This window comes from Canis lupus, chromosome 21, assembly GCF_048164855.1.
Source record: "Canis lupus baileyi chromosome 21, mCanLup2.hap1, whole genome shotgun sequence".
Classification (NCBI taxonomy): Eukaryota; Metazoa; Chordata; class Mammalia; order Carnivora; family Canidae; genus Canis; species Canis lupus.
In genome coordinates this window covers 42,069,184-42,096,123 of record NC_132858.1, presented here as the reverse complement: position 1 = coordinate 42,096,123, position 26,940 = coordinate 42,069,184, and the positions used below count along the sequence as shown (strand labels likewise).

The 26,940-nt window shown below is 38.5% G+C and overlaps 1 protein-coding gene and 1 long non-coding RNA gene across 7 annotated transcripts in view; one reads left to right on the top strand and one right to left on the bottom strand.

The window, feature by feature from the left end:
- LOC140613077 (uncharacterized) overlaps window positions 1-2,730 on the bottom strand; it is a 148,724-nt gene extending 145,994 nt beyond the window's left edge. For 2 of the 5 annotated variants that reach the window (XR_012014189.1, XR_012014197.1), the window contains exon 1: window positions 2,136-2,310. This is a non-coding gene — a long non-coding RNA (uncharacterized lncRNA). Of the gene's footprint in view, window positions 1-2,135; window positions 2,314-2,528 lie in introns of those variants that run through there. The other 3 variants (XR_012014192.1, XR_012014193.1, XR_012014190.1) reach the window with 3 other exon arrangements.
- SYPL1 (synaptophysin like 1) lies at window positions 1,475-26,818 on the top strand. Of its 2 annotated transcripts, XM_072791542.1 has the most exons (6): window positions 1,475-1,569; window positions 1,828-1,899; window positions 17,093-17,214; window positions 18,694-18,901; window positions 23,536-23,724; window positions 25,372-26,818. In XM_072791542.1, the coding sequence occupies exons 1-6, from the start codon at window positions 1,519-1,521 to the stop codon at window positions 25,504-25,506; spliced, it is 777 nt and encodes a 258-aa protein (XP_072647643.1). In that variant the 5' UTR covers window positions 1,475-1,518; the 3' UTR covers window positions 25,507-26,818. The 2 variants fall into 2 exon arrangements, with proteins under 2 accessions (XP_072647643.1, XP_072647644.1); XM_072791543.1 differs by lacking the exons at window positions 1,475-1,569; window positions 1,828-1,899 and adding an exon at window positions 2,652-2,769.
- Window positions 26,819-26,940: the final 122 nt, after the last annotated feature.

Genomic DNA, 26,940 nt, shown 5'->3' with positions numbered 1-26,940 from the left:
TTGGCTGTGAACGAGAAGCAGGAGAGAAAGCAAGGAGGGGCAGAAAAGAGGAAACACAAAATCAAGCTTCTCAGAAGCTGAGAAAGGGTCTGGCCAATTCGAATTTCTTAGACCTTCAAAAAAGTGAAAAACGGATGCCAAACATGGGTTGCTAAACCACAGTATAGTTTAGATTTTTAAAGTTAATAAGTAAAATTGCAAAGTGAACAGCATTCTGATCTGGCAGCATGTATGGCTCATTCATAAATGTCAAGAGCCTGACGTTGCATCTTTGAGACTATGGATCCCAAGGCCAAAATAGCACTAAGTACCCACAATGCACTCCCAGGCCTCAACAAAACGGAAATAAAAGTTTGGAAAAGTGGACCAAAGAGAAGGCAAAGAGTAGAGCAGCAAGAAAGCCAGTAAGGACATCACTACCTTGGAGCTCCCATAAACCCAATGCCAGGAGAAAAGGTCCAGAAACAGAATAGAAAGGAAAAAAAGGAGCAGCGGAAACTTATAATGGCCTCAGATGCACTTTAAAAGATGTTCTGGGGATTGGGGATCCCTGGGTGGCTCAGTGGTTGAGCGTCGCCTTCAGCCCAGGGCATGAGCCTGGAATCCCAGGATCGAGTCCCGCGTCGGGCTCCCTGCACGGAGCCTGCTTCTCCCTCTGCCTGTGTGTCTGCCTCTCTCTCTCTCTCTCTCTGTCTCTCATGAATAAATAAAATCTTAAAAAAACAAAAACCTAAAAAAATAAAAGATGTTGGGTAACAGCTGCCAGACCGTCCTAGAGAAACGGCAACGGCAAGGAACCGAATTCCCAGGCCCGTGCCTGAGAGCTGGCAGCGGGGTCCCGTTGTGCTCGAGGGAGGTCCTCCTTGTTTGCTAGGCGTCCCACCCGCGGCAAGGGGCCGCCCTTCCAGCCGGCCAGGAACCTCCAGGGTCCTGGGGGGCCGCTAAGGGCAGCTCAGCATGAGGGGGTGGGCGCCCCCCACGCCGAACCAGCGGCGTCCGCGGAGACACCGGAGGCCCCGGGGCGGGGGCGCGCCCGCCCGGCTGGGAGCTGGGGGAGGCGGGGGGCTACTATCCGCTCAGGGCTTCCCATTCGGTGGACATCCCTTCCCCCCCGACTCCAAATGATAATTTTGCAAAACGCTCAATGTCTCTAAGAACGGTTGATGAACCACGCCTCCGCGCTGTTCCGCAGCAGCTGTCCAACATGCTACTCAGAAGGCCCGGAACGGCGGCGGGGAGCGCGGCTCGGTCCACAGACCCTCCGCAAGCTCCCCCACGAGCTGGGAACCGCGGAGGGACGCGCGGCCCCGGGAGGCGGGAGGCGGGAGGCGGGAGGCGGGAGGCGGGAGGCGGGAGGCGGGAGGCGGGAGGCGGGCGGGCCGCGAGCGAGGGGCGGCGCGTACTGCGCAGCTGCGGGGTGGGCGCGCACATGCGCAGAGGCCCCAGAGCGCCGGGGGCGGGGCGGGGGCGGGGGCGGGGCGGGGCGGGGCGTCAGGGCGCGGGCGCGGCGCACGCAGCATGGCGTCCAACATCTACTTGTTTCGCCAGCGGATCAGCCGGTTCGGCCAGGTGCGGCCCGGGGAGGCGCCGCCCCTTCCCGCCCCTGCCCGCCCCTCGCCCTCCGCGGCCGCCCCTCGGCGTCCCCGCCTGAGCGCCTCGGCCGGCGGCTCAACCGCCCCGCCCCGCCCCGCCCCGCCCCGCGGCGTCCCGGGCCCGCCTCCCAGGGCTCGCGGCGCTCGGCCTTGGTCGCGGCCCGGCTGCTCGGCGTCGTCGGTCCCGTCCTCGTCCGCCGCGCGGCCCTGACTCTCTGTCTCCCTCCTTCCTCAGAGGATGTCCTCCTTCCAGCTCAACGTCAGCCCGCTCAAGGAGCCGCTGGGCTTCATCAAGGTCCTCGAGTGGGTGAGTGCAGCCCGCGCCGGCGAGGCCTGGCCCCGCGCCCCGCCGCGCCCTCCAGCCCGGGCGGGCCGCTGCCCTCGGCGGGGAGGCCGGGGCCCGGGGCGGCGGCGGCGGCGGCGGCGGCGGCGGGAGCGGGAGCCGGAGCCCACCCGGGTCAGGCCGAGGCCGAGGCCGCCCCCCCACCCCCAGGGCGGAGGCCGCGGCCCGCGCCAGGCCGCCCCCCCCGCGCCGAAGCTCACCTCCGGGCGCCGCCGGGGCCGCGGGAGCTCTCGGCCCTCCCGGCTGCACGCCCGCCCGCAAGGCGGCAGAGGCGTCCCCGGCGGCCCAACCGAAACCCGGGCCGCAGTCGCGCTCCGGGGCCGCGCGGCGCCGCCTCCTCCCAGGGGTCTGCCGGGCGCTCCGCTCTCAGTTTGCTCCTGAGAGGCCTCCCAGTTTAAAAAAAAAAAAAAAAAAAAAAAGGGATAAAAATAGACTGTGGGTCGGGCGAGCAGGACCGGGGGGGGGGGGGGGGGACTTCTACAGAACGCGCCTGGCCCGTCCGGTGCTCAGACGCGGGCCGGGAACCGCCGTCCAGCCTGTTGGGTTTCCCGCGACCGCCTGCAGCCCGGTCGGTAACGTCGGAGGAGACTTACTAATACGACCTTGGCCGCGGTGAGTCCGTGGCTTGGAGGAGCCGGCGGATGCACCAGGCGCGGCACATTTGCCTCGGATTTCGCGGCCCAGCACAGGTTTCAGGGCTGATTTTTTTTTTTCAGGCCGGGATTAACCGGCAGCTGGCATCTGTCCACTGTGCGGGCGAGTTGCTTTTATGGCCGGCAACACTGACATCCGTAGCTCTTTTAACCTTAGGTTTTAGGCATCAAGTGGCGAAGGGTAAGAACTTCCAATTTCCTGTGTTAAATAACCCCACTGAGAGTGTGATGGGGTTTTTTGTTTTTGTTTCTAAGTAGCACAGAAACTCGGATTCCCTCCTGGGTACTCAAGCTGATTTTCAAAGAAAGGTTCCTACCATTCCCCCAAAGTTTTACTTGCCTTCTGAAAACTGAAACAGTGCTGATTTCACACAAACGTCTACTTTAAAGACACCTGCACATATATGTATTTTACACACACACACACTTTTTAAAGACACCTACACATATGTTATATGTATTTTACACACACATACACTTTTAGGGTTCTGTAAACCCAGATTCAGATAAAAAGAAAAATTGAGTGTGTAAAAATTTGAAATTGCAGGAGGAAAATCATGTTTAGTTAGGCTTATCAAATACAAAGGTTAAGAGAAAGCCTTTTTTTTTTTTTTTTTTTTAAGATTTTATTTATTTATTCATGAGAGACACAGAGAGAAAGAGGCAAAGACACAGGCAGAGGGAGAAGCAGGCTCCATGCCGGGAGCCCGTCGCGGGACTCGATCTTGGGACTCCAGGATCACGCCCTGGGCTGAACGCAGGCGCTCAACTACTACTGAGTAGACCCCCAGGGATCCCAAGAGAAAGTCTTGTTGAGGGTTATAATTAAAGTTTTCACTTAATAAATGAGGCAGTTGTTAGGTTTGTGCTTATGTTATTTGTCAGTCTTTTTAAAAAAGAGAACATTGACATGACTTTTTTCCTTAATATTTTAAAACATCAGTGATAGATTCATTAGTGATCACAGGTCTGACGTATTTTGAAAAATACCCTGTTCTAAGCTCTTTAAAGAAACACTACTTTCGGTTTGAACAGCATAGTAGTACACAAGAGAACCTGATAAGTACTTTAATGAAAATATAGGCAAAGTATAGTAGGTGAAAGAGAAGTCATTTGCTTGGAGGAACTAGGGGGTATTTCATACATGAAAGAACACTTGAAGGAGGAGTATTTGTTCACTTGGGGAGGATGTGGGAGTGGCTCTCCAGGCAAAAGGAAACTTAAGCTCAGTGGTGTGAAAAGTTGAAGCAGCATAGCCTGGTTGAAAACTTAAAAGTAGTTGGGGTTGGTTTAAACTTCTGGGAAGGAGGGTATAGCCTGAGATGATCCTGAAAGGTTTCATAGGGCTAACAGAAGAGCTAGGAGTTTATCCTGTGGAACGATCTTAATCCTGTGAGGTTAACCTTTGATAACCTGGGTCCTTTCTTTAGGAAAACGTGTATTTTCAGGGTACAGGATTTGGAGTTGTTTATCGGGTACTTTCTACTTAAGCCCAGAATTCCTACCATTTGAAGTTGGAACTCATTTAAGTGTTTTAAGCAAGTGAATATTATAATTAGGTTTCCTTTTTAGAAATTTTTATTTTGTCAGTAGTGTAGAGGATGGATTAGAAAGGTCATAATTGAAAGAAGGGAGATCTGTTGCCAGAGAAATTGTGAGGGCCTAAAGTTAATTGCAGTGGAAATAGAGGAGATTTGGAAATTAGAATGTATTTGGAGGTTGAAGAGGGGACAGGTTGGTAGTGGTACCTTTGTCCAAGATACATCGCTAAGAATCAGATTTTTGGTTGAAGATCAGTTTTAGATGTATTAATTTTGTGGTCTCTAAGTCATATAAAGGAGGTATTCTTTAGGCAGTTAGCTATATGGAGTTTAATTTTTAAAAAGGCAAGAATAGGCTGGAGATTCAGCAGATACCTACCAGCACGAAGGAGAAGAAATAGTTAAGAAGATGGAGAAAATAATTAATAGTTAAGAAGATGGAGAAAAGTAACATCTTAGCATCACTATTAGAATTTCAAGAAATTCAACAATATCAGGAGGTGCAAGAGAGATTAAGTAAGTAAAATAGGGACTAAAATGTGAACTAAAATGTGAACCTTTGTTTTGGCGATCCAGAGGCTGTTGGTGGCTTTATTAAAGCAGTGTCCGTAAATTCAGAAACCAGATGGTAATAGGCCAAATGGATGTGTGGTAAGAAAGTGAGAATGGTGAGAGTAAACCACTATTTGACCTTGAAGGTAGGAGGGATTTTGTGGTAACCGAGTTTAAGGACGGGAAAGACTGCATGTGTTTGTGGACTTGAGAGAAGAAATTATGAATAGAACTGTTGTAGGTTAAAAACAGAGCGAGAGGGGATGAATGATAAAACAAGGTTCTAGAGAAGGGGCCATTGTAAGAATTTTTTTTTTTTAAGATTTTATTTATTTATTCATGAGAGACACAGAGAGAGAGAGAGAGAGAGAGAGGCAGAAACACAGGCAGAGGCAGAAGCAGGCTCCATGCAGGGACATGGGTCTCCAGGATCACACCCCGGGCTGCAGGCGGCGCTAAACCGCTGTGCCACCAGGGCTGCCCCATCGTAAGAATTTTTAAATCTGTTTTTTTTTTTTTTTTTTTAATTAATTCATTTATTTTTTTTTAAGATTTTATTTATTTATTCATGATAGTCACACACAGAGAGAGAGAGAGAGAGACATAGGCAGAGGGAGAAACAGGCTCCATGCAGGGAGCCCGACATGGGATTTGATACCGGGTCTCCAGGATCGTGCCCTGGGCCAAAGGCAGGTGCTAAACCGCTGCGCCACCCAGGGATCCCTAAATCTGTTTTGAATAAGTTGTTCAAGTTTCCTAAAGCATTGATTGAGATGTGGCGGGTTACTTCTAAAAACAGTCAATAAATAAGTTTATAAACAAATCTAAAATCTAGGTAATGGCTGCTTACCATTTATATAACGGAAAAAAGAATTCCCTCAAAAAAAAAAAAAAAAAAAAAGAATTCCCTCAATCAGCTTATCTCTAGCAAGGTTCTAGAATATGTTAGACTAAGATACAATCTGATGATATGTAAATTTCGATGCCCAGTAAATAATTAATAACAATAAAAATATAATCACCGGAGCAGAAACTTTGGGACTTTGCTTCTAAACTGCAGCCACCATGTTGTATTCCTTCTCTTTTTCCTTTTTTAAAAGATTTTTATTTATTTGTTCATGAGAGACACAGAGAGAGACAGAGAGAGAGAGGCAGAGACACAGGCAGAGGGACAAGCAGGCTCCATGCAGGGAGCCTGAAGTGGGACTCAATCCTGGGTCTCCAGGATCAGGCAGTGGCCGAAGGCAGGTGCTAAACTGCTGAGCCACCTGGGCTTCCCTCTTCTTTTTTTTTTACTCTACTCCTGGCACCTCACTCTTTGTGTAATAAGTACTCAGTAAAGGTTGAGTTTTTGTTACACTTCTATGGGAATAGCAGTACTTCGTAAGGCTGCTGGAATGATTGAGTTAATATTTAATTATGTGAATGATTATAATGTACTTGAATAATTCTTAGTAGGTTCTTCAGGACGGAGATGCTGTGTTTCTAGGAAGACTAGACCCAGACAATGGATAGACTTGAGCCCCATATGTCTAACAAACATATCTCCTAGTCCTTCAAGATTACTCAATTCTCTATCACATGTTTTAAACTTTAAAAATGATACATTGTGTGTATTTCACTTGTCTGCAAGTTTTGATAGGCCTTTAGGAGCCTATCAAGGTGACAATATAAAATTTAGGTAGGAATAAATGACCCATGTATACAAGCAGAACATAGAAGTAAAAGTCAAAGATTAATTTCATCAAAACAGCTTTTTTTTTTTAAGTATTTAAGATTTCGCTGGTAAATTTTAACTTGGTTTTTATATTTAGTCAGATATCTCTAATATTTAGATAAAAGCTTTTCATTGAAGTGATTTTATATTTTTAAAATATTAAACACTGTTTTGGACTTTCTTGCTGCTATCTTGCATGGGGGGATGCTGAACAAATATTTAGCACTTAAAGAATCTAAGCATATGCTTTGGGGAGTATATAAGGAATTACGCACTAAGTTGAACTTTAGAATTATTAACCATCTCTGAATATTTTTGTCTGTCCTGGTCAAATGTATTCTCAGTATTAACATATTTATTGAATATACATATATGTGCCAGGGCTTTATCTGTATTTTCTCATTTAATCCTCTAGCAACCTGTGAAGGTTGTTATCTCCATGTTAGAGAGATGCGGTAACTTATCCATTATGGTCACTACATCCAGGACTCTAACACTCTGTTCTTAGTCATTTTGATAACTTACCTTTGCATTTCTAATTGGTCTTTTGATAAATTAATAAATAGATTACCAAAAATTGCAGGCTTAGAAAACAAAAGCCTAATGTATCTCAAGTGATTTTTTTTCCTTGTTTGTTAGGTGCATGTTTATAATAAGATCTTACGAGTTAAAAACGAGTAGGATATTCTTGATTCTTTTATTAAGTTTGAATGTTTTTCTGATTTTATACTTGCAATTAATGAGCAAATGCAAAAGACGACATTTGAGAACATTACTTTGGGGCAGATTATTATCCAAGAAAATTAGTGTGAAAAAAAAAGTAAGAAAATCTTTAATTCTTTGGGTATTGCATATATCAATTTGTTTAAACAACAAACTTTCAAATATACACAATAGTCTATATAAAATACCTCATATTTAGTCATCTCAAGTAACTTATAAAATTTTTGCAATCAGGAGCAATGTTTTATCCTAATTTTGTGGTTCAAAAACAGCACAGAAGAGCACCCTAAAAAAAAAAAAAGAGCACCCTAGAAAATTCAAATTGTATTCCACAATATGAGGGACGGGGCAAATATAGACTGATGGTTTTCATCCATTTGCTTAATTTTTACATTTTTAGGCTATCAGTCTGTAGATCTTTTTAGGAAACTTACCTTTCTCTCAGCCTTGCTATTTGCATATGCTCCCCCCTCGACCCCCACAATGAAGACGGAAAAGGATTTCAAATAGCATTTTATGCCCACGAGGACCCTCCGGACTTGAAGCTTGTTAATAGATTTACAGACTCACCCCTTGGCCTTTTGTTTTCTGTTTCTTCTACTTGATTCTTGATTATATACCTTGAACACTCTTACCAGGTAGATCTGATGTCATTTTCATAGATAACATATATATATATAAGTACTTTGAGAACACACAGACATATATACACACTCACCCCACACATAAATAGCAATCTCTGATAAAATATAAAAGAGGAAATTAAGATAACAGCAGTATCTTAATACAGTGGTTCTCAAACACGTTGGTCTTAGAACCCCTTTATGCTCTTAAATATTGAGGACCTCAAAGAGCTCTTGTTTATGTGGGTTGTATCAATTGATATTTGCCACATCAGAAATTTAAGCAGAAGCTTTTAAGGGAATACTTATTTATTTTAAAACCATAATTATTCACTTAAAAGCTTGAATTGCACCAATGCAACAAATGCTACCAGTTTTCCTTTAAGTAAAAGGCTCACTTCATTCATTTTTGAGAAAAATATCTGCCAGATATCCATGTCTGAATAACTGGGTTTTGTTTTTTTTGTTTTTTTGGGGGGGGCTTTTTTGTCTATTACTAATTCTTTCAAGTAAAAATGGTGTTTCATGAAAAAAAGAAATAGTTCAGCATATAACTCAGTTATTTTAGATGCTTTCCCTGGAGACAACCATGTGTGCGGTTAAAGTGTTTGCACATCCTGTTTCTTCATCATGCAGAATATTAAGAAGACTCAAGGGTCAGGATTTAATAAAAATCGTAATTTTCACTGCTTCAACAAAGACATTCTTAAGTAAAACTGGCTTTTTTTTTTTTTTTTTTAACAGAGAGTGCATGGCAGTGAAATAACTTTGATGCTATTGCTTATTCTTACTAAAGCCCAATAGTTTCACCCACAAATGCTTTTGCTCAAATAGTGCAAATGTCAACACAATGTAAAAGGCTAATAATGTCTTAGTAATATGAAAATATTTTTGACCTCTTGAACCTTCTGAAGAGTCTTGGGTACTCCCAACACACCACAGACCACATGTGAAGAATTGCTGTTCTAATACAGTAAATTGGAGACCAGAAATGAAACAGAAAATATGGGTGGAAGAGGGACTGTTCATGATCTGGGAAATAAATCTGGAAAAAAGCTTTGACCTATGGTCTGGATTTATGACTAAGTAGAGCCAAGTACTTCAACAAGTGGAAAGAGAGATACTATAGCCTTCTAAGACCTGAATCAGCTTACCTTTTAGCTTGACATCTGAATTTGTGAACATTTGAATATTCTCATATGTTGGTAGTTTGGGCATACCATCATAAGATGTGGTATTTGCAGCCAGGTAGAAGTGACTGTAAAAGTACTAGACGGGTATAGAAAAAGAGGAAAAAAGCAAACTCAATTTGATTGAGCCTACATCAGATATCCTAAAACACTTGAAAAAAAAACTCATTTTCACTTAAAAGGTCAAAATCAGTGGCACAAATACACTTAAGGACAGCCAGCCAGATCAACAATTAAGATATGTATTTACTTCAAAAACATAAAAGTACGACAGTCTGAAATGATTTAAAATAAATATATTTAAGTTCCTCAGAGATTTCTAGTTCCATATTCAATAGCCTGACAATTATTTAAGGATAAAGGCAGCATAAAGATGCTTTCAATAGGGGCATCTGGCTGGCTCAGTAGAGTATGCAACTCTTGATCTTTGGTGGTGTGAGTTCAAGCCCCACATTGGACATAGAGATTACTTTGAAATAAAATTTTAAAAAAAGATATCTTCAATGTAGAATAGTTAAAGAGTTATCAAAAAAATTTATGTTTACTTCAGCAGGAACTCAAGTTTACTTTGTATGATCCATATTCTTAGGGGTTATGGAACCGGTACTAGCATGCTGACAAGCAGAGGGAGATCATAGAAGAATGAAATGGAAGCCTTTTGTAACAGACTTCACTGCCCAGTACATAGCGGGAATAAAGTGAAATAGCATCAGTAACAAAACATTTTTTAAAATGAATGTCTTTAGTAAACACGTAAGGGCTTTAACTCATAAAAATCAGTACCTTGGAGGACGCCTGGGTGGCTCAGCAGTTAAGCATCTGCCTTTGACTCAGAACGTGATCCCGAAATTGAGTCCCACCTCAGGCTTCCTGCATGGAGCCTGCTTCTCCCTCTGCCTGTGTCTCTGCTTCTCTCTCTGTGTGTGTCTCATGAATAAGTAAATAAAATCTTTAAAAAAAAAAAATCAGTACCTTGACTCTAGACATCTAATCTTACTGATTATAAAGGCAGACATGCCGTGATAGTTCATTTTCAGCACTGATTCTTTGATTTAGTAAAAGAGCATTCATTTGATTTTGTGTATAAATACTCATACACGGTATACTTTTTTTTAAAAAAAGATTTTATTTATTGTGGGATCCCTGGGTGGCTGCTGCTCCCTCTGCCTCTATGTGTCTCTCATGAATAAATAAATCTTTTTTTTTTTTTTTTAAAGATGGGAGAAGCAGGCTCCATGCAGGGAGCCCAATATGGGACTGGAGTCCGATGTGGAACTCAATCCTGGGACTCCAGGACCACGCCCTGAGCCAAAGGCAGGCGCTAAATCACTGAGCCATCCAGGGATCCCACAATATACTTTTAAGTCTATTTCTTTTTCTTTTAGATCTATTTTCTGTTAGATTTCATTTAGATCATTTTCTAGGCTAAACCTTGGGCAGAAAGTAGATGACATCAGATTAATGATGAAACCAAATAGCAATCAGGACACTGCAACTAGAAACTTGTAAAAGACACCCAAATTAAAGAGTAGCCAGTGCTAAGCTCTGAATACTAGTGTTCCCAATAGAAGCATCAGTGAGCTGAGCAGGCTCTAAAAATAGGATCAAGGACTGGGACTCTGGCTATAGGCTAAATAACTCATTGAAAATATCAGGGGTCTCTAAACTTTTTATCATGAATGCCTATCAGTAGAAAATTTTATGCATAGAGTCCCAATATGCAGCCATAACTTAGATGGATATTTTACTAGGTCAGTATCTTTTTTTTTTTTTTTAAGTGGGTTTAACTAAGGACTTGAACTCATGACCCTGAGATCAAGACCTGAGCTGAGGTCAGGAGTCAAATGCTTAACTGGCTGAGCTACCCAGGCATCCCTCAATGTCAGTATGGTACAGCATTATTACATGATTGGGGTAAATTTCATATTTTTAAATCCTAAATTCAAATGCTTATCTGGCATATATATATATATATATATACCATCATCTTGTGATCTGATTAAGTAAAATCTGTTTTTCCTTGGAATGTGGCTAATGAATATAGCTCATAAAGGGGGTTAATGCTTCTATTTTCTCTTTCAGACATGAGTTTTTGTATTATTAGTCTATAGTTTCCGTGAAGACATTTTTAAGCCATTGGTCTGTTTTGCGAAGGTTGGTTTGGTTAAAACTAGATAACTTATTCATTCCATCAACTCACTTAGCCAGGCATACTCACATTGCAGTACATGAACAGAATAAAAATAGGTGAAGGTATCCCTGTCCTTGCATGTTATGAAACTCCTCTTACCTTCGGGATACCCAGCATACTATACTGGCATGTGACACGGACCTACAGATCCAGCATGGGTTTCAGTGATCTATTGATTTCAGTAAAGCTTTCATTCCTTCTTTAAGTCTAAAAATAAATATAAATAGTTCAAATATTTACTCATATACCAATTAACTGACTATTGCAGTTTATTTTGGAGAATAGTGTAGAGAACCAAGCAGAGACGTTAACTCCAAAGTTACAAAATTAATGAGGGATCTGCCATGTGTCTAGCATCTTTGGCAACTTGAGGCTGTCATTATGAAATATGGAACCTTTTGACCTCAAGAGAAGCTTACTGTCCATCTTGTCCTGGATTCTTACAAGCTCTTCTACAGATAGAAGTTCATGTTAGCAGTTTTAGCCATTCTTCATGGAATAGAGAGGAATGGGAAAATGAATTTCATAAGTGGTAAGGCAATATAAATCATACCAGTACTCGTTGTTTAGACTAGGAATACAAACTGAAGTGCACATAGGAACCACCCTCATAAAGTAAGTGAGTGAAACAAGCTGTTTGGAAGAAAAACAAGAGTATAAGCTCATTGATTGCTGGTAACTAACATGCATCCTGAGTATTGTTGAGACAGCCGAGAATGGCAACAGTCTGGAAAAAGCACATGCCCTGTCTTACGTGTCATCTGTCATTCAGTTCCACATGGTTGTTGCTTTATGGGAATATGGGCCTGATGCTGCCATATTTTTAGTTTCCCCACAGCAAGGAAAAGCAGGAAATCCAATTTTTTATGTGCAGTATGCTGGTATTAAAAGACAAACAACAAACTCCTATTTTTTATGGATTCTGGGAAGATCACACAAATATTATCTGGAGGCCAGGTTTCACCATGGGCTGCCAATATAGAATTTTGAATGTAAATCAAAATAGCAGTAGAATATAGGGAGAAGTAAGATAGTTGGATAATTTACCCTCAGGTTGTTTTGTATTTCATGTAATGAAATGTGTGTATCTTGTCCCTTTTATCCCATGAGATAAAGACCAGAATTACAAACATGACATTTATTTATACTTATAACAAAAAGGTAGCTTTGAAATGATGGTTATGTAAGACTTGAAATATGATTTTATTTGTAGATTATTGGAAATTGGGTTTTTTTTCTTTAAGCAGTTATTTAATGAGCATTTACTATGTGCCAGACCTTCTGCTGGATAGACACCGAAAATCCTGAGTAAGACCAAGTGCAGACATGACAGTCTGCCAAGGGACAGGGAAAGGCATTAGGCTTAAGAGCAATGAGCTTTAGTACAGTATGCCATTTATTTACTAATTTTTGTATTTAGTTAGAAACTAGTTTTTATTTTTGTTTTGGGTTTTGTTTTTAAATAAGGCAAGACACAAGAAAAATGGCTATAGTAGAGTTAATGAACCCAAGTCTATGGCCGCCCAGGGGACAGAATAGTTCTACCATAAGAAGCTGCGTAGGGCCTTTAAGATGAGCTTGTCAGAGAACAGCTTTGGAGTGGGACAGTTCCCTGACAAAAGACACAAATACACTGAAACCATAAATACATGATAAGTTTCAGGGGGCAGTAGTATTACAGAGTGACAGTCGTACAGTATCTGGCAGGAAGTACAGTGCATATAAATCTAGAAGGATAAGATTGAGGGTACATCAGCCATGCCTGTTAGGCCAAGTTAAGAAGTTTGGGCTTTTGTCTTTTTGTAAATTTAGTTCTGGAAAGTCATTGAGGAAATCCCTTTAAACAAGGGAGTAACATGACCAGATCTTCATTTCAGATCAGTGTGACATCACTGTAAAGCACCTGTCCAACAGAAACAGAATGCAAACTACAAATGCAAGCCACATAATAATTTTAAGTGTTTACTGGCCACACTAAAAAGGTGAATAGAAACAGGTGAAATTAATTTTAATAATGTATTTTATTTATAAATCCAAATATTGTTTCAACAAGTAATCAATATAAACGATTTATTATCAACGAGATATTTTACATTTTGTGTACTACATCTTTCTAATTCATTGTCTAATTTACAGTTAAAGCTATCTTAATTTAGGCAAGCCATTTTTTATTTTAGACAGAGAGCAGGCACAGGGATGGTGGTAGAGGTTGCAGAGGGAGAGGGAGAGAATCCCAAGTAGACTCCCCAGTGAGCACTGAGCACAGAACCCTGGAACCCTACACAGGATTCAGTCTCACAACCCTGAGTTCATGACCTGAGCCAAAATCAAGAGTCTGAAACATAAAACTTACACCACTGAGCCACCCAGGAATCCCTAACCAAAGGTTTTAAAAGAATGACATCAGGAACACCTGGGTGGCTCAGTGATTGAGGTCTGCCTTTGGCTCAGGTCATGATCTGGGGGTCCCTGGGATGGTGTCCCCACATCAGGCTCCCTACGGGGAGCCTGTTCTCCCTCTGCCTATGTCTCTGCCTCTCTATTTGTGTCTCTCATGAATAAATAAAATCTTCTAAAAAAAAAAATGACAGGCAAAATGCCAAAGAATGAAAGCTTAGGCAACTTTTTTTCCCCCCACTCAGCGTTAGGTTTCTAGGATTCATTCATATTGCCATGGGCAGTTGTAGTTCATATATCTTTATTACTATTAAACTTCCCATTGTAAGTGTATACTATCCATTTTCCTGGTGCTCCCACTTTTTCTGTGTTTTGATACTATAAACCATGTCACTGAACATGTTCTGTAGTACACATGGGTAAGAATTGCTCTTAGATCTATGTACTAGGAGATATTAATCCTTTGTGACATTATTGCAAATATTTTCACCTAGTTTGTAGCTTGTTTTATATTAAAAAGCTGACTTTTCATTTCAAAAGTTCTTTTTCTGTAGTTGAATTTAACAATCTTTTATGGTTAGTATGTTTGATTTTTAATCTTAAGAATTTTTTCCTTTACGGACACAGATTCCTTTTATCATCTTAAAATTTTTTAAAGACTCATATTTTACATTTGTCTTTAGCCTATCTGGACCATTTATTGAAGTCCTTTTTTGTATTTGTTATTATTGCTACATAATAAATTACCCCAAACTTAACACATAAAAAAGCAGACATTTCTTATTTCAGCTAATATGGGTCAGAAATCTGGGAGACGCTTAGCCTGGAGAAGTTTCAGCCCAGAGTCTCTCAGTTCGCAGTGAAGCTGTTGACTGGAATGGAGTCATCTCTAGTGCCCAGCTTACTCACATGGCCATTGGGAAGCCTCAGATGATACACTTCCAGGCTCACTCATGTGGTTGCTGATAGTCTGTGGTTCCTCATCACAAGAGTATCTCTATAAGTTGCCTAAGTCTCCTCTCAACCTGGCAGCTGGCTTCCCCCTTAGCCAGTGATTCAAGAGAGAAAAGAAGACAAATTGTAGTCTCTTTATCACCTAGTCTCAGAAAGAATGTTCAACTCATTCTGTCATATTCAATTTACTAGAAGCAAGTTACTATGTCCAGTCCACACTTAAAGGGAAGAAAATTAATCTTTCCTCTTGAGGGGAGGAGTATCAGAGTTTGTGGACATATCTTTAAAACCACCACACTTCTTTCCTTGGTGATCTACAAGGCCAGCTTTGTTAGATGGAATTTATCTAGTCACACACAGGTCTCTTTCGGACTCCTCATTGTTCCGTTGGTTAAATTTGAGTATCCGGTTTTCTTTTTCTAATCCTAAATGGATATGTGCCCAGTTTTCTGGCCTTGTGTTTTCATTCTTTATTCATGAACATTTATGGGTAGAGAGTATCCATTCTCTTTAACTGAAGATTCCAAACTATGTACTGCATATCATCTCAGACTCTTCATACCTGTAACCAGATTCCTTCTATGTCTTTACAGGGAAAAAAAAATCTCTTGATAGTAATTATCCTGGTTATGGCCTGATTCAAGGCCTAATACTAATCCATGAGAGGCATTATATCAGTGTTTAACAGTATGGGCTTTGATACCAGACCTGCACTGAATTTTATCTATTTGGTAGATGAATAACCTTGAGCAAAACAAAGCCTCCCTGCCTTTGAGTTTATATTCTTTTTTTCTTTTTAAGATTTTATTTATTTATTCATGAAAGACACACACACACACACACACACACACACACACACACACACACAGAGGCAGAGACACAGGCTGAAGAAGAAGCAGGCTCCATGCAGGGAGCCCGATGTGGGACTCGATCCCGGGTCTCCAGGATCAGGTCCTGGGCTGAAGGTGGCGCTAAACCGCTGAGCCACCCAGGCTGCCTTGAGTTTATATTCTAGTGAAAAATGGACAAATACTTAAATATTAACAGGTAGTGATAAATACAATGGTGGAAAAATAGAGCAGCATGAATAAAGAAAGAAGGTACTGTGGATTGGAGCATTATTATTTGATATAGTGTGGTTAGGAAAGGCCTCTCTGATAAAGTCCTTCTGCATTAAAATTCTCTACCACTGAGCTATACCCCCATGATAAAGTCCTTTTGGAACAGGGAGCGGTGAAGTAGGAAGTGAACCATGTATTCCAGGCAGAGAGAGTAGCCAGTGCTAAGCTCTGAGAAGTTTACCTTCTTATCTTCAAGGAATAGCAAGGAGACTTTTATGCAAAGAGATTCGACAAGGGTAAAAGTAGCAATGTGTAAGCAGAATTATTAAAGGAAGAAAGGATCTTGTAGACCATTATATGAACTTTAATTTTTATTCAGGAGAACTCAGAAGCCACTGGGGAATTTTGAGTGGAGGATATAATGTTTTCTGCCTCGTATTTTTAAAATATCACCCTGGTTGATATATTGACAGTAGACTGAAGGAGGGACAAAGACAGGAGCAGCATTATTTAGAAGGCTTTTAGAGTATAATTCAAACAAGGTCGTTCAGCTCAGGATGTTGTGATGGTGATGATCAGATTCGAAATATGCTTTTTAAATAAAGCTATCAGAATTTGCTGAAGGATTAAGCTTTTGGCTACTGCACCATATTTGGGGTTTTTTTTGTTTTGCAGAAAATTTAGAAGTTACAAATAGAAAAAGAAATTCTTTATTTTCTGTTTAGAGATGACCACTGTTAAAATTTTGATATATAATGTTTTTGTAGTGTGTATAATATCCATAGGTGTAGACACATGCACAATGTATGTGTAAAATAACATTTAAGTAAACTCTACCCCCAACATAGGGCTCGAACTCACAACCCAGAGATCAAGAGTCACATGCTCTACCAACTGAGCCAGCTAGACCTCATAAACAAACTATATGTAACAAATATTTTTCACTGTCATTAAATATTGCCCAACATTTCAATGACTGTATAATATTCTATCCTGTGAATGAATTACAGTTTATTTGATTCCATATCAACATTTAGGATGCTTAGGATTTAATGCATATACAGCATTTAACGAACATTGCATTCTTTTAAGCATATGCACAATCAGGAAGACAAATTTCCAAGTACTCGAGAACTGAAATACTGAAATATTAAAAAATGAGGTCCTGCAGACTCATGAAATAGCATCTCCTCTTTGCTTATCAGTCTCGGCTTAACAGTTACCTCCAAATCACCCCTTTTGATTTTGATACTAATAAATAACACTTTGTCTGAATTTCATACTAATATTTGGTAGGCACACTGGAGTATGACCAGAAGAATTGTTATATGAGCTGGTAAACTATCTTCTCTATTATACTTAGGGGAAAAGAAAATAATTTATTGACCATTGAAAATGAGTTTTTTAAGTATTTATCACCATCTACATTTATTTTGTAATTAAGAATTTCTAGAATGTTAATGAGCCAGATTTTAGTAATATATTTAGGCTTTAATGACTCATGTTTTGAATACAGTAATGCTTCTTCCCCATTTTTTGGTCTCATTTTGTATAGATTGCTTCTATCTTTGCTTTTGCCACCTGTGGAGGTTTTAAGGGCAAAACAGAAATTCAAGTGACTTGCCCTTCACTTACTGAAAATAAAACAATTACAGCTGCTTTTGCTTATCCATTCAGGTAAGAGATTTATTTGTTTGTTTTGTGGTTAAAAACTTTTTACTTTCGTACTGACTCGATAACATTTCCAGCAATTTATTATCCTGGGGGATAGAAAATTTTAAATTGCACACATGCTCATTTTTAAGTGCTAATCATTGCTTCTCAAACTGTGGTACATGGACCAATGCCTGTCTGCAAACTGTGTTCCTGGCCTGTAATGAATTAAGTAAAGAAAATGAGAATAAGCATTTAGAAACTTTTTATTCTGTCATCCCACGGTGGATTGAAAATTTAAACTCAAAACAGAGACTGCTCGGGATCCCTGGGTGGCGCAGCGGTTTGGCGCCTGCCTTTGGCCCAGGGCGTGATCCTGGAGACCCGGGATCGAATCCCACATCAGGCTCCCGGTGCATGGAGCCTGCTTCTCCCTCTGCCTATGTCTCTGCCTCTCTCTCTCTCTCTCTCTCTCTCTCTCTCTCTCTGACTCTCATAAATAAATAAAAAAATAAAAATTTAAAAAAAAAAAAAAGAGAGAGACTGCTCCATTACCTTAGCGTGAGAAGCCATGATGTATGTAGAAGCAAACATAGCTTAAGAAAATTGAAATTTCGCATGTATTATTTATAATTACTAAATAATAGCATCCCTATATAGTTTTAAGGCATATATTTATATAAAGTGAGGAGTTTCTGTGTTTATTTTCTTACTCAAACTAAAATGAGTATTTTGTGATTTCTGTTTAACTTCAGTGTTGATCGAATATGTCCTGTGTTTAAGCCATGGTGTAAATCATCTTACACTTAATACTTACCTGACCTCTCTAGGACTAGAAATTTCTCTACACTGAGTTGGAAATATTACCTTTTAAGGTTGTTTTGATGATTAAATAACACCTTACGCTAAAAATATGTCAGATAGCAGGACTTTGGTTATGAATCCTTGCCTGTCCATTTGCTAGCCCTTCTCTTATAAAGTTCCTAATGAGGAGATTTTATGACATATTTAGTGATAGATCCTTTTGAATTTATAGATAAGGAAATTTAAAAACAATCTAAACTTAGCAGCTAATTAATCTAGGGTTAAAATGTGAAATCATAATTGGCTCTCCTGGTGCTAGTCACACATAATCTGGCTCCTAGAATGGAATAGCATGTCTCAAATTGCAAACTATTTTGTATCACCTCTCTTAATCTGCTGAATTTTTATTGCAGGAAAATAGTATAAGGGTGTGAAAGTGTTTAATGCAGTCTATATTCAGTCTATCATAAACCAATTAATTACGAGGCATAATTTATAATTTATGTACATTTCTTAGGAAATTTTTAATTTAAATATTTGAATTTTCCCCCAAAGGAAAATGTCTGTAATATATTTTGGGAGTGGTTTTTTTTTTTTTTTTTTGAAATGTCATTTCAGTATTCTACTTATGGATTTCTATCCCTATTGGGAAAGTCCAAGTAATTCACAAATTTATTTGAGCTTTTTTTTTTTTAACAGGTTGAATGAAGCATCATTTCTAGCACATCCAGATGTAAATGTGTGTGACGTAAATTGGAAAAGCTATGTCCTTATTGGAGATTACTCTTCTTCCGCACAATTCTATGTCACATTTGCAGTCTTTGTCTTCCTGTACTGCATCGCTGCTCTTTTGCTCTATGTTGGTTATACGAGCCTGTATCGGGATAGTCGAAAACTTCCCATGATTGTAAGTAAACTATTTTTATACAAAAATCATTTGTATAAAGATATTATATTTGGAGTTAAATACAGATTTTCTTACACTGGAAATGAAAATTCTTGGCATGAATCAGTTCAACATATTTTGATCTGTTTACCGTGAAGTTGAGCTTTCTCTCATTGTCACGTTGAACCTAATTCTTTGAGCCTATTTTCAACACTTTCTGTGTACTCTAGGGAATATAGAAGTCTGTTTGTTTCTAAGTCTTATTTTAACCTGGAAGGATCTCAAATATATAGAGCATATTAGGTTGCAAGTAGAGAAAGTAAGTAGAAATTAATGCCTTTGATTTGAGGAATTGCTGACCATACTAGTAGTCTCATGATGGTGTTCCTACTTCTTATCTTTCTTCTCTTTTCTCAAAGGCCCCCTTTATTGCCTCTACGATGTTTTATTGAGCTTAATAGTCAATATCGGAAATCAGCAAACTATGGCCCACAAGCCAAATCTAACTCGCTGCCATTTTTTTTAACGAAGTTTTCTTTATAGCACAGCCATACCCGAACATTTCCATACTATTACTGCTTTCATGTTTCAGTGGCAGAGTTAATTAAGTAGTTGTAAGAGAGACCAAACATATGTATTGTCTGGCCCATTTCAGGAAAGTTTGCTGACTCCTGGTCTGTATTCCTAAATTCCTTAAATTAAAATCTGACCCAGTTAATTCTGTAAAAATTAGAGAATTCGCACTAATGGTATTCATGAGCTAATTTTGAATCTTGGAGATGTCAACAAAGGATTTGGATTTGAAGTCCTAACACCTTCCTTGGCTTCAGAGTCTTCTGAGCTAGAAATAAAAATAATCTCTGAGATTTAGGTAGTAAAATCTCTCCTCTGGATTATTGGTGCAAATGCAGAGATAAGCCGTGGTTTTAATCCAGAGGTCCACAACAAAAGAATAACTACAAAGTCAGTATTAGTGTTATTGACTTAAAGGGAGAAGAGAGGTGCTTTTGAGATACTGGTCATTTATATCTTTAGAAAACACTCCTCAGTTAATTACTTGTGAAGTTAAAGCGAAGGCTATTTGAGTATGAAGAAATTATTAAATAAGATAACAGTTTATTGTTTATTTTTAATTTTTGCTGCCTGGATCATAAGAATGCAAATGGTAAGTAGAGAATAAAACAGTCTGTTATAATTCTTATTTATTTCATTTCTTATATCTGAGAAGAGATTCTTAAAGCTGACATTTTCATAAAATATTTTCTTGGACATCTTTCAGAAAGATATCAACTATTTAAATTTGCAGTGTTTAATCAAGAGAAATTACATATTAAGAATATGTAACTTCTGGAGACTTTCCAAGACTTACTTAAAAAGGAACTGTGGGAGTGCCTGTGGCTCAGTCAGCTAAGCATCCAACTCTTTTTTTTTTTTTCTTTTTCAAAGATTTTACTTATTTATTCATGAGAGACACAGAGAGGCAGAGACACAGGCAGAAGGAGAAGCAGGCTCCCTAAGAAGAGCCTGATGTGAGACTCTATCCCAGGACCCTGGGATCATACCCTGAGCAAAGGCAAATGTTCAGCCACTGAGCCACCCAGGTGTCCCTAAGCATCCAACTTTTTTTTTTTTTTTTTTAATTTTTACTTATTTATGATAGTCACAGAGAGAGAGAGAGAGAGAGAGAGAGGCAGAGACATAGGCAGAGGGAGAAGCAGGCTCCATGCACCGGGAGCCCGACGTGGGATTCGATCCCAGGTCTCCAGGATCACGCCCTGGGCCAAAGGCAGGCGCCAAACCGCTGCACCACCCAGGGATCCCAGCATCCAACTTTTGATCTGAGCTCAGGTCTTGATCTCAGGGTCATGAGTCCAAGCCTTGTATTGGAGAGGAGTTCAAGCCCCCCATGGAGCATACTGAAAAAAAAAAAAAAAAAACTATGGTAATCATATAGATATTATATTTTGTTAAAGAACTTTATAATTTAAATACTAGACGAAGACATTTCTTGCCATTTTGTCATTAATCCCAACAGACTTTTAAGTTAACTCTAGCAGTGAACCTTTTTTGTTTAGTGCACTTTCACAAATCACACTTTCTAAGGCAGCATCCAAGTCTATTTTTGTAGAGAGTTTCTCTATTAAAACTATAAAACTGTAACTAGGTGCATCATTCAGAAAGTCAAAAGACAGTTTCCATCTCAAGAGTGATCAATTGATGGTCATAGATAATCTAGAACTAGCCCTTTAAATGTTTTTTTGTTGTTATTGATATAATATATAAAGGATGCTTCGTGTCTGTAAAAATTCAAGCTTCTAAATTAAATTTTGAATTCTTCTTTTAAATTAACCATATAAATGTAAAAAAAAATTTCTTGAGATAGCCAAGTTTAAAATCTAGCCAAATATGACATTGATTTTTTTTTTTTTTAAGTACTCTTTGTTAATGAGGACATGCCTTTTTGGCAATGTACTCAGTTCTCTACTAAGATATTTCTAAGAGCATTTCAATTGTGGTATTTAAAATCAACTTCCATTTTTAAGCGAACGTAGCAATATTTTTTTGGTGTTAAAAGCAGGAGCTTAAGGGCCATGTGGAAAATCAGAAATAACAAAAGAACAAGACTAAACAAAGATAAAGTATCCCAAATCCTAAATATCTGCTGTGAAACAGATCCCAATTTATGGGTGGGACCAAGGCTGCTAGGATGCCGCAAGCAGCTATGGTTGTGCGTTGCAGAACTGCATCCTAAAAACACAGTCCTCTCAGTAGGTAGGAGAGAGATGATCTTCAGAGGCTCTCATTCCCCCCACCTCCCCTCACCCTAAGGTTACTTTGTGCATCATTTTCAGAAAAGTTACCTGCTTTTGAAATACAAGAATGTCATGCCAGCAGCAAAGTAGACTTAAGGAACATAATCAGAAAAACATCAGTGTGCTTTTTAATTAGGAATCTGGAAGGAAGAAACCTGGAAATTAAAAGGATTTGACATAGATTAGTCAAAGCTACGAACTTTAACCCAGAGAGAACTTAAGGTGTGATAACCTTGTACTATTTATCAGTTCTCTGAAAAGCATTGTGTTCCTAGCAAGTGATTAGAAAATGTCTACCCTCAACAAAAGTACAGTTGAGTGTGGAAGCAGAAAGAAGAATACTCCCATGCCGCAAAAATTTCCTGTCCTTTTTTCTTTGATTTACATTTTTTAATTTTTTTATTTACATTTTTTTAAAAGAAGACCAGGAGCCGTGAAAAGCTCAAATGCAAAATGCAAACTTTGTAAAATTAGTCACTGTTTTTGGTTCTCAAATCACAAGGCATTTATTCATTGTCATCTTGACCCGGTGAGCAAGCTATATATAGTAGTTTCTATATGTCATAAGTGATTACTGGTGTTTGGTCTAAATAAATGATTAAAAAGTAATTAAAAAACAATCAGATTGATTTGGTGGGAGGAGGGAATACTGATAAGCTCCAAAACCCATTTGTGAGCCTGCAGAGATTTTTGCTGCAGATGTGTAAGAAATCGTAGCTTTGGATGTACCTGAATGCTGAGAATATATAATATTAAAAGATACAAATTTTACATTATTCCCACTTTGGTGGTTAATTTAAAGGAAAACCAAACAAGGTGGGACTTAACACTTTATATCATACGAATGCATTCTTGAAAGTCTTACTTAGATTTTTGTAACCAATACTGGTTAACAAAATTTTAGTTCCCCAGCAGAATAGATTGAGTAAAGAGAATACACTTTTTTCTTTCATCATCTTACTCAGTAAGAAACTTATCCAGAATATTTAAAACTTTAGTCCTATTCTTGGAAATATAATAAGTAGCAAAGACTAGAATAGAAAACTACTAGTCAGAAGATGCCTTGAGAGATTATTATTTTTTTTATCTGCAATATAATGAGTATTCTTAAAATTTTAGGGTCATGAATTTTAAGAGAAGCAACTCATCCTGGATGCATGCTTTTTACCATTTAATTATCCAGATCATTGGCAACCAGATTTTTTTTTTAAGTTTTTTATTTTAGTTCCAATCATGGGGGATTAAACTGAAATTACAGTTTTGCCAAAATAGTAGGAGAGAGCAAGAGAAGGTAAGGGAGTTGAGTGTGTGCAAGGGGTTGTAATAAAGGACTTTAGAATAGAAATTAAGGAGGAAATGAAATCATGAGTGAGGTAGAGAGGAAGAATGTGATAAAATCAGATTGTATGTCTCAGTGGGGTCATAGGAGTTTTGAAGTTGGGGTGCCCAGAGGAGAGGGAGCTGGAAAGAGAAGTGATCTTGGGAAAGTTGGGGGGGGGGTAGTGAAACTGGGATGATGAGGGAATATAGTTATTGGTGATAACAGGGAGTGAGGTGTAATCCTGCAATGGATGGTTGTGGTGAGGGCTACATGAAACTGATTCCTAGTGTCAAAATCTTAGACTCCAAAGTAGATGATTAAGTCTTGTTCACCGCCGAAACTGTGCTAGTAAACAGCAATGTGTACAATGCTGAGTGTGGCTTTTCTTACAAGGTATGTCATGTAGGCCATTTCTCAATACCACAGAGTTCAGTGAGATCTCAGTTCCTCCATCATGAATTTGAAATGTAGTAGTTTTAAATTAACTCTTCATTATTAACTCATACTTATTTTTGCTTTAGGACTTTGTTGTTACTCTTGTTGCTGCTTTTCTGTGGTTGGTGAGCACTTCAGCCTGGGCTAAAGCTCTTACAGATATTAAAATAGCTACTGGTCATGGTATTGTCAAGGAACTTCAGCCTTGTAATCATCAAGGAGTGATGTGTTATTTTGGCTCCGTGACTAGTATGGGATCCCTAAATGTATCTGTGGTATGTATGCAGTATTTATAAATATTTTATCATCACTTAGAAAAACTTTACTAGTGATAGAAGAAAGCAATAGTTTTTAATAAATTTCTGAATGAATATATTGTTTTCATTTTTGCTAAGCTATCAGAAACCTAGCTACCAGATAGCCTTTACCTTTATAAGAGTGAAGAAAAATGTCAGAAAAATTATTACTTGTTAACCGGTTTGGACAAGATCGTGATTGATTCTTTCTTCTCATTAAAATTGACTAGGCAAGACTTTCAGCTGAAAGGCACTAATAGTAGTCACTAACATTTGTAAAGACTATGTGTCAGGCATTGTGCTAAGGGCATTACATTACACTCATCTTGTTTAACTTATCCAGTAACCCTAAAAGGAATGTGGGAGGTAGTAGTATTACCTTCATCTTTACAGCTGGGGAAAAAATGTAGCTTGTGCTTTAATTTGCTCAAAGTAACACAGCTAGTAAGTTGACAAGCCAAGGTGTGGGCTAGATATGACTTAAGGCCCATTCTCTAGTTTGACAGGCTTTGGGTCTTTGAAAGTAGTACTTTTATGGTTTCTTAAATGATCTAAAAAGAATTGGTATATATAAATTTAAATTATATTTAGTCTGTTTTACCAAAGTACAGGTAAGTGTATTACTAAATACATTATTAATATACTGCACGTATTATGTTTAAGGAAGTCTTCGGTCTTCTCAAGAAAGTATTTTTCTGGGGGATGAGGTCAATACTGCCTTGTAAAGCAATTTGGCCAGATTTTTCTGTTATAGCTTTGTGATTTAAAAGTCTTTTTGTAAAATAAATAAATAGATAAATAAGTAAGTAAGTAAGCTTTTTTGTGCATTTATGTTGACCACAATCAGAGATGGACAATTTCAGAAATGTTTTTGTATGCAAATATGCAAAAAATGTAAAGCATTTGGTCTTCAATAATATGCTACTCTCAAGCTCTTTATCCCAGTCTTAAATCATAAGCCACAATTGTTCTTATATTTGGAGGAAAAAAATGATAAAAGGGTAGCTTCAGTTTATTCATCTCTGAGACTTTGATCTTGTCAGATTTGTGACTGGAAGCCTAATTTCTTTTATGTTGACTAATGTAGAATGTGATGTAAAGTTCTTTGTGTGACCCCCATTCTCTTCTGCCTGTAGCTGTTGGAGTAGGAGAGATAAATAGTAGTGGAGAAAGAAGGGAAACAGGAAAGGATAACCAGGGACAGTTTATAACCATTAAGATGGAGGCAAGTGAAAGCCCCCAGAGAAGGAAGCATGGATTCCTGTTCCTCTTCACCTGAAAGCAATAAAGTCTAATTACAAAGTAATAGGATTTTACTTATTTTTCTCAAATGTAATCCCATCTTTTTGGTAATGTTGAGATGCAAAGATTAAGATTTCTTTTAGTCATAATTTTATATGTTAAAGATGTAGAGATTTTAGCTTTATTTCATTGGTAATAAGTTATTATATATACAGATGTAACATTGACATGGAAAGTCTTCTTTTTTTATTCTACTTTATAGGTAGTTTAAACTTTAAATGAAATAATGGTTTACTGCCTAGAAATGTTAATTTAAAGGAAAACGAAGATGGGTATAAATTTTTAAGTAGATTAGATTTTCATGTTTACTTTTATCTTCCTTAGATCTTTGGCTTTCTGAATATGATACTTTGGGGAGGAAATGCATGGTTTGTATACAAGGAGACCAGTTTACACAGTCCATCAAATACTTCTGCTTCCCACGGCCAAGGAGGTATTCCACCTCCTTCTGGAATATAATTATAAAGGGAGAAATACACTGTATGAAATATGTGACTATTCTATGACCTGTTGCCAACATCTTGAGAAGCATTATTTGTTTCTAATAAAAGTAATGGCTTTTTCAATAAATTGGTGGGTTTAAAATTTTGCTGCTTTTTTATATAAAGCCTGTGCCTTTCCTAGAAATTTAAGATGTAAATGTATTCTCACATGTAAATTTGAAAATTCAGGGGTCTATTATGAGATGATACACATTTTTAAATGACTGGTTATTTCTTTACTAAGTTGTTTGCCTTCCAAAGTGTTTACACCTGAAGCCTTAACATATATCTTCACTCAGAAAAGAGTTACATTTTCATATAATAATAGGAAGAAAATCTCTATTTGGAATATACACTACTGTAAGTTTGTACAGATCATATACCTAAGACCTGTCTTTGTTTAAGAAAGCCTTGATTATATAAATCATATTTAGGAAAACATATTTAGTTCAGAATTTGTATCTGAACATTGTTTATATGTTATGAAAAAATTTTAATTGCAAAGACTGGCTGTATGTTTTATTTCTGTTTTTCTAAGTGACCTACAGTACTTAATAGGTGTGCTAAAATTGTTTTGGGAACGGGGTTTGGAAATTTCTAATAGATGTATAGTTAATTTAGTGATTCTGTCGCATGAGGTGTAAGCTTCCATTATGCTGGTTGTTTAACAGACTTGCTGTATAAGTAGAAAGAACTTGGTTCAACTAGATATTTTGATATGTACGGGCATTACTCTTAGTGGTATTTGTTGTCCTTTGTTGCTCATCCTATGTAAGTGCAGGCTGAGACCTAGTCTCCTTGTAAGTGGAATAAAATAAGCCACCTGTTTTTGCAAACCCTTTCATAGGGTTAAAAAAATTAAGATTGCCTTTTACTTTGGAAACATTTAATATTTAGATTTAATGAAGTTGCTATTTTGAGTGTAGTATTGATATTGTGAAAATAAATGGAATTTGGATTTCATGTTTCTTGATGTTCATTCTTATTTCACCAAATGGATGATTAAGGAATTATGCATCATAAACAGGAATTTAAGTGAGCTGTATTATGGGTGCACTGTCTTTACACACACTTTTGGGTATATTCTGAATACAGGGATTACTCATATTTTGCTTCCTAATCTTTTTGTTGTACAGGGCCAGATTTCTTGTTCTTACCACGTGATTGTTTATATGTGAAGCACATCTTGCTGTTGCCTTATTTTTTGTTGCTTTTGTTCATGACAAGAATTGTCAATATGAGAATGTATATCTTTTATGCAACAAACTTAATAAAGAAGTTAAAAGAAAGAGTCCACTGATTGTTATATTACAAAGAAACCTTCATCTTAAAGGCAGAAGCAATGCAAAATTGAATTGATTTCCAAAGTAGGAAATAGAATATCCTAATAGTTTTATTTAAATGTTCCTCA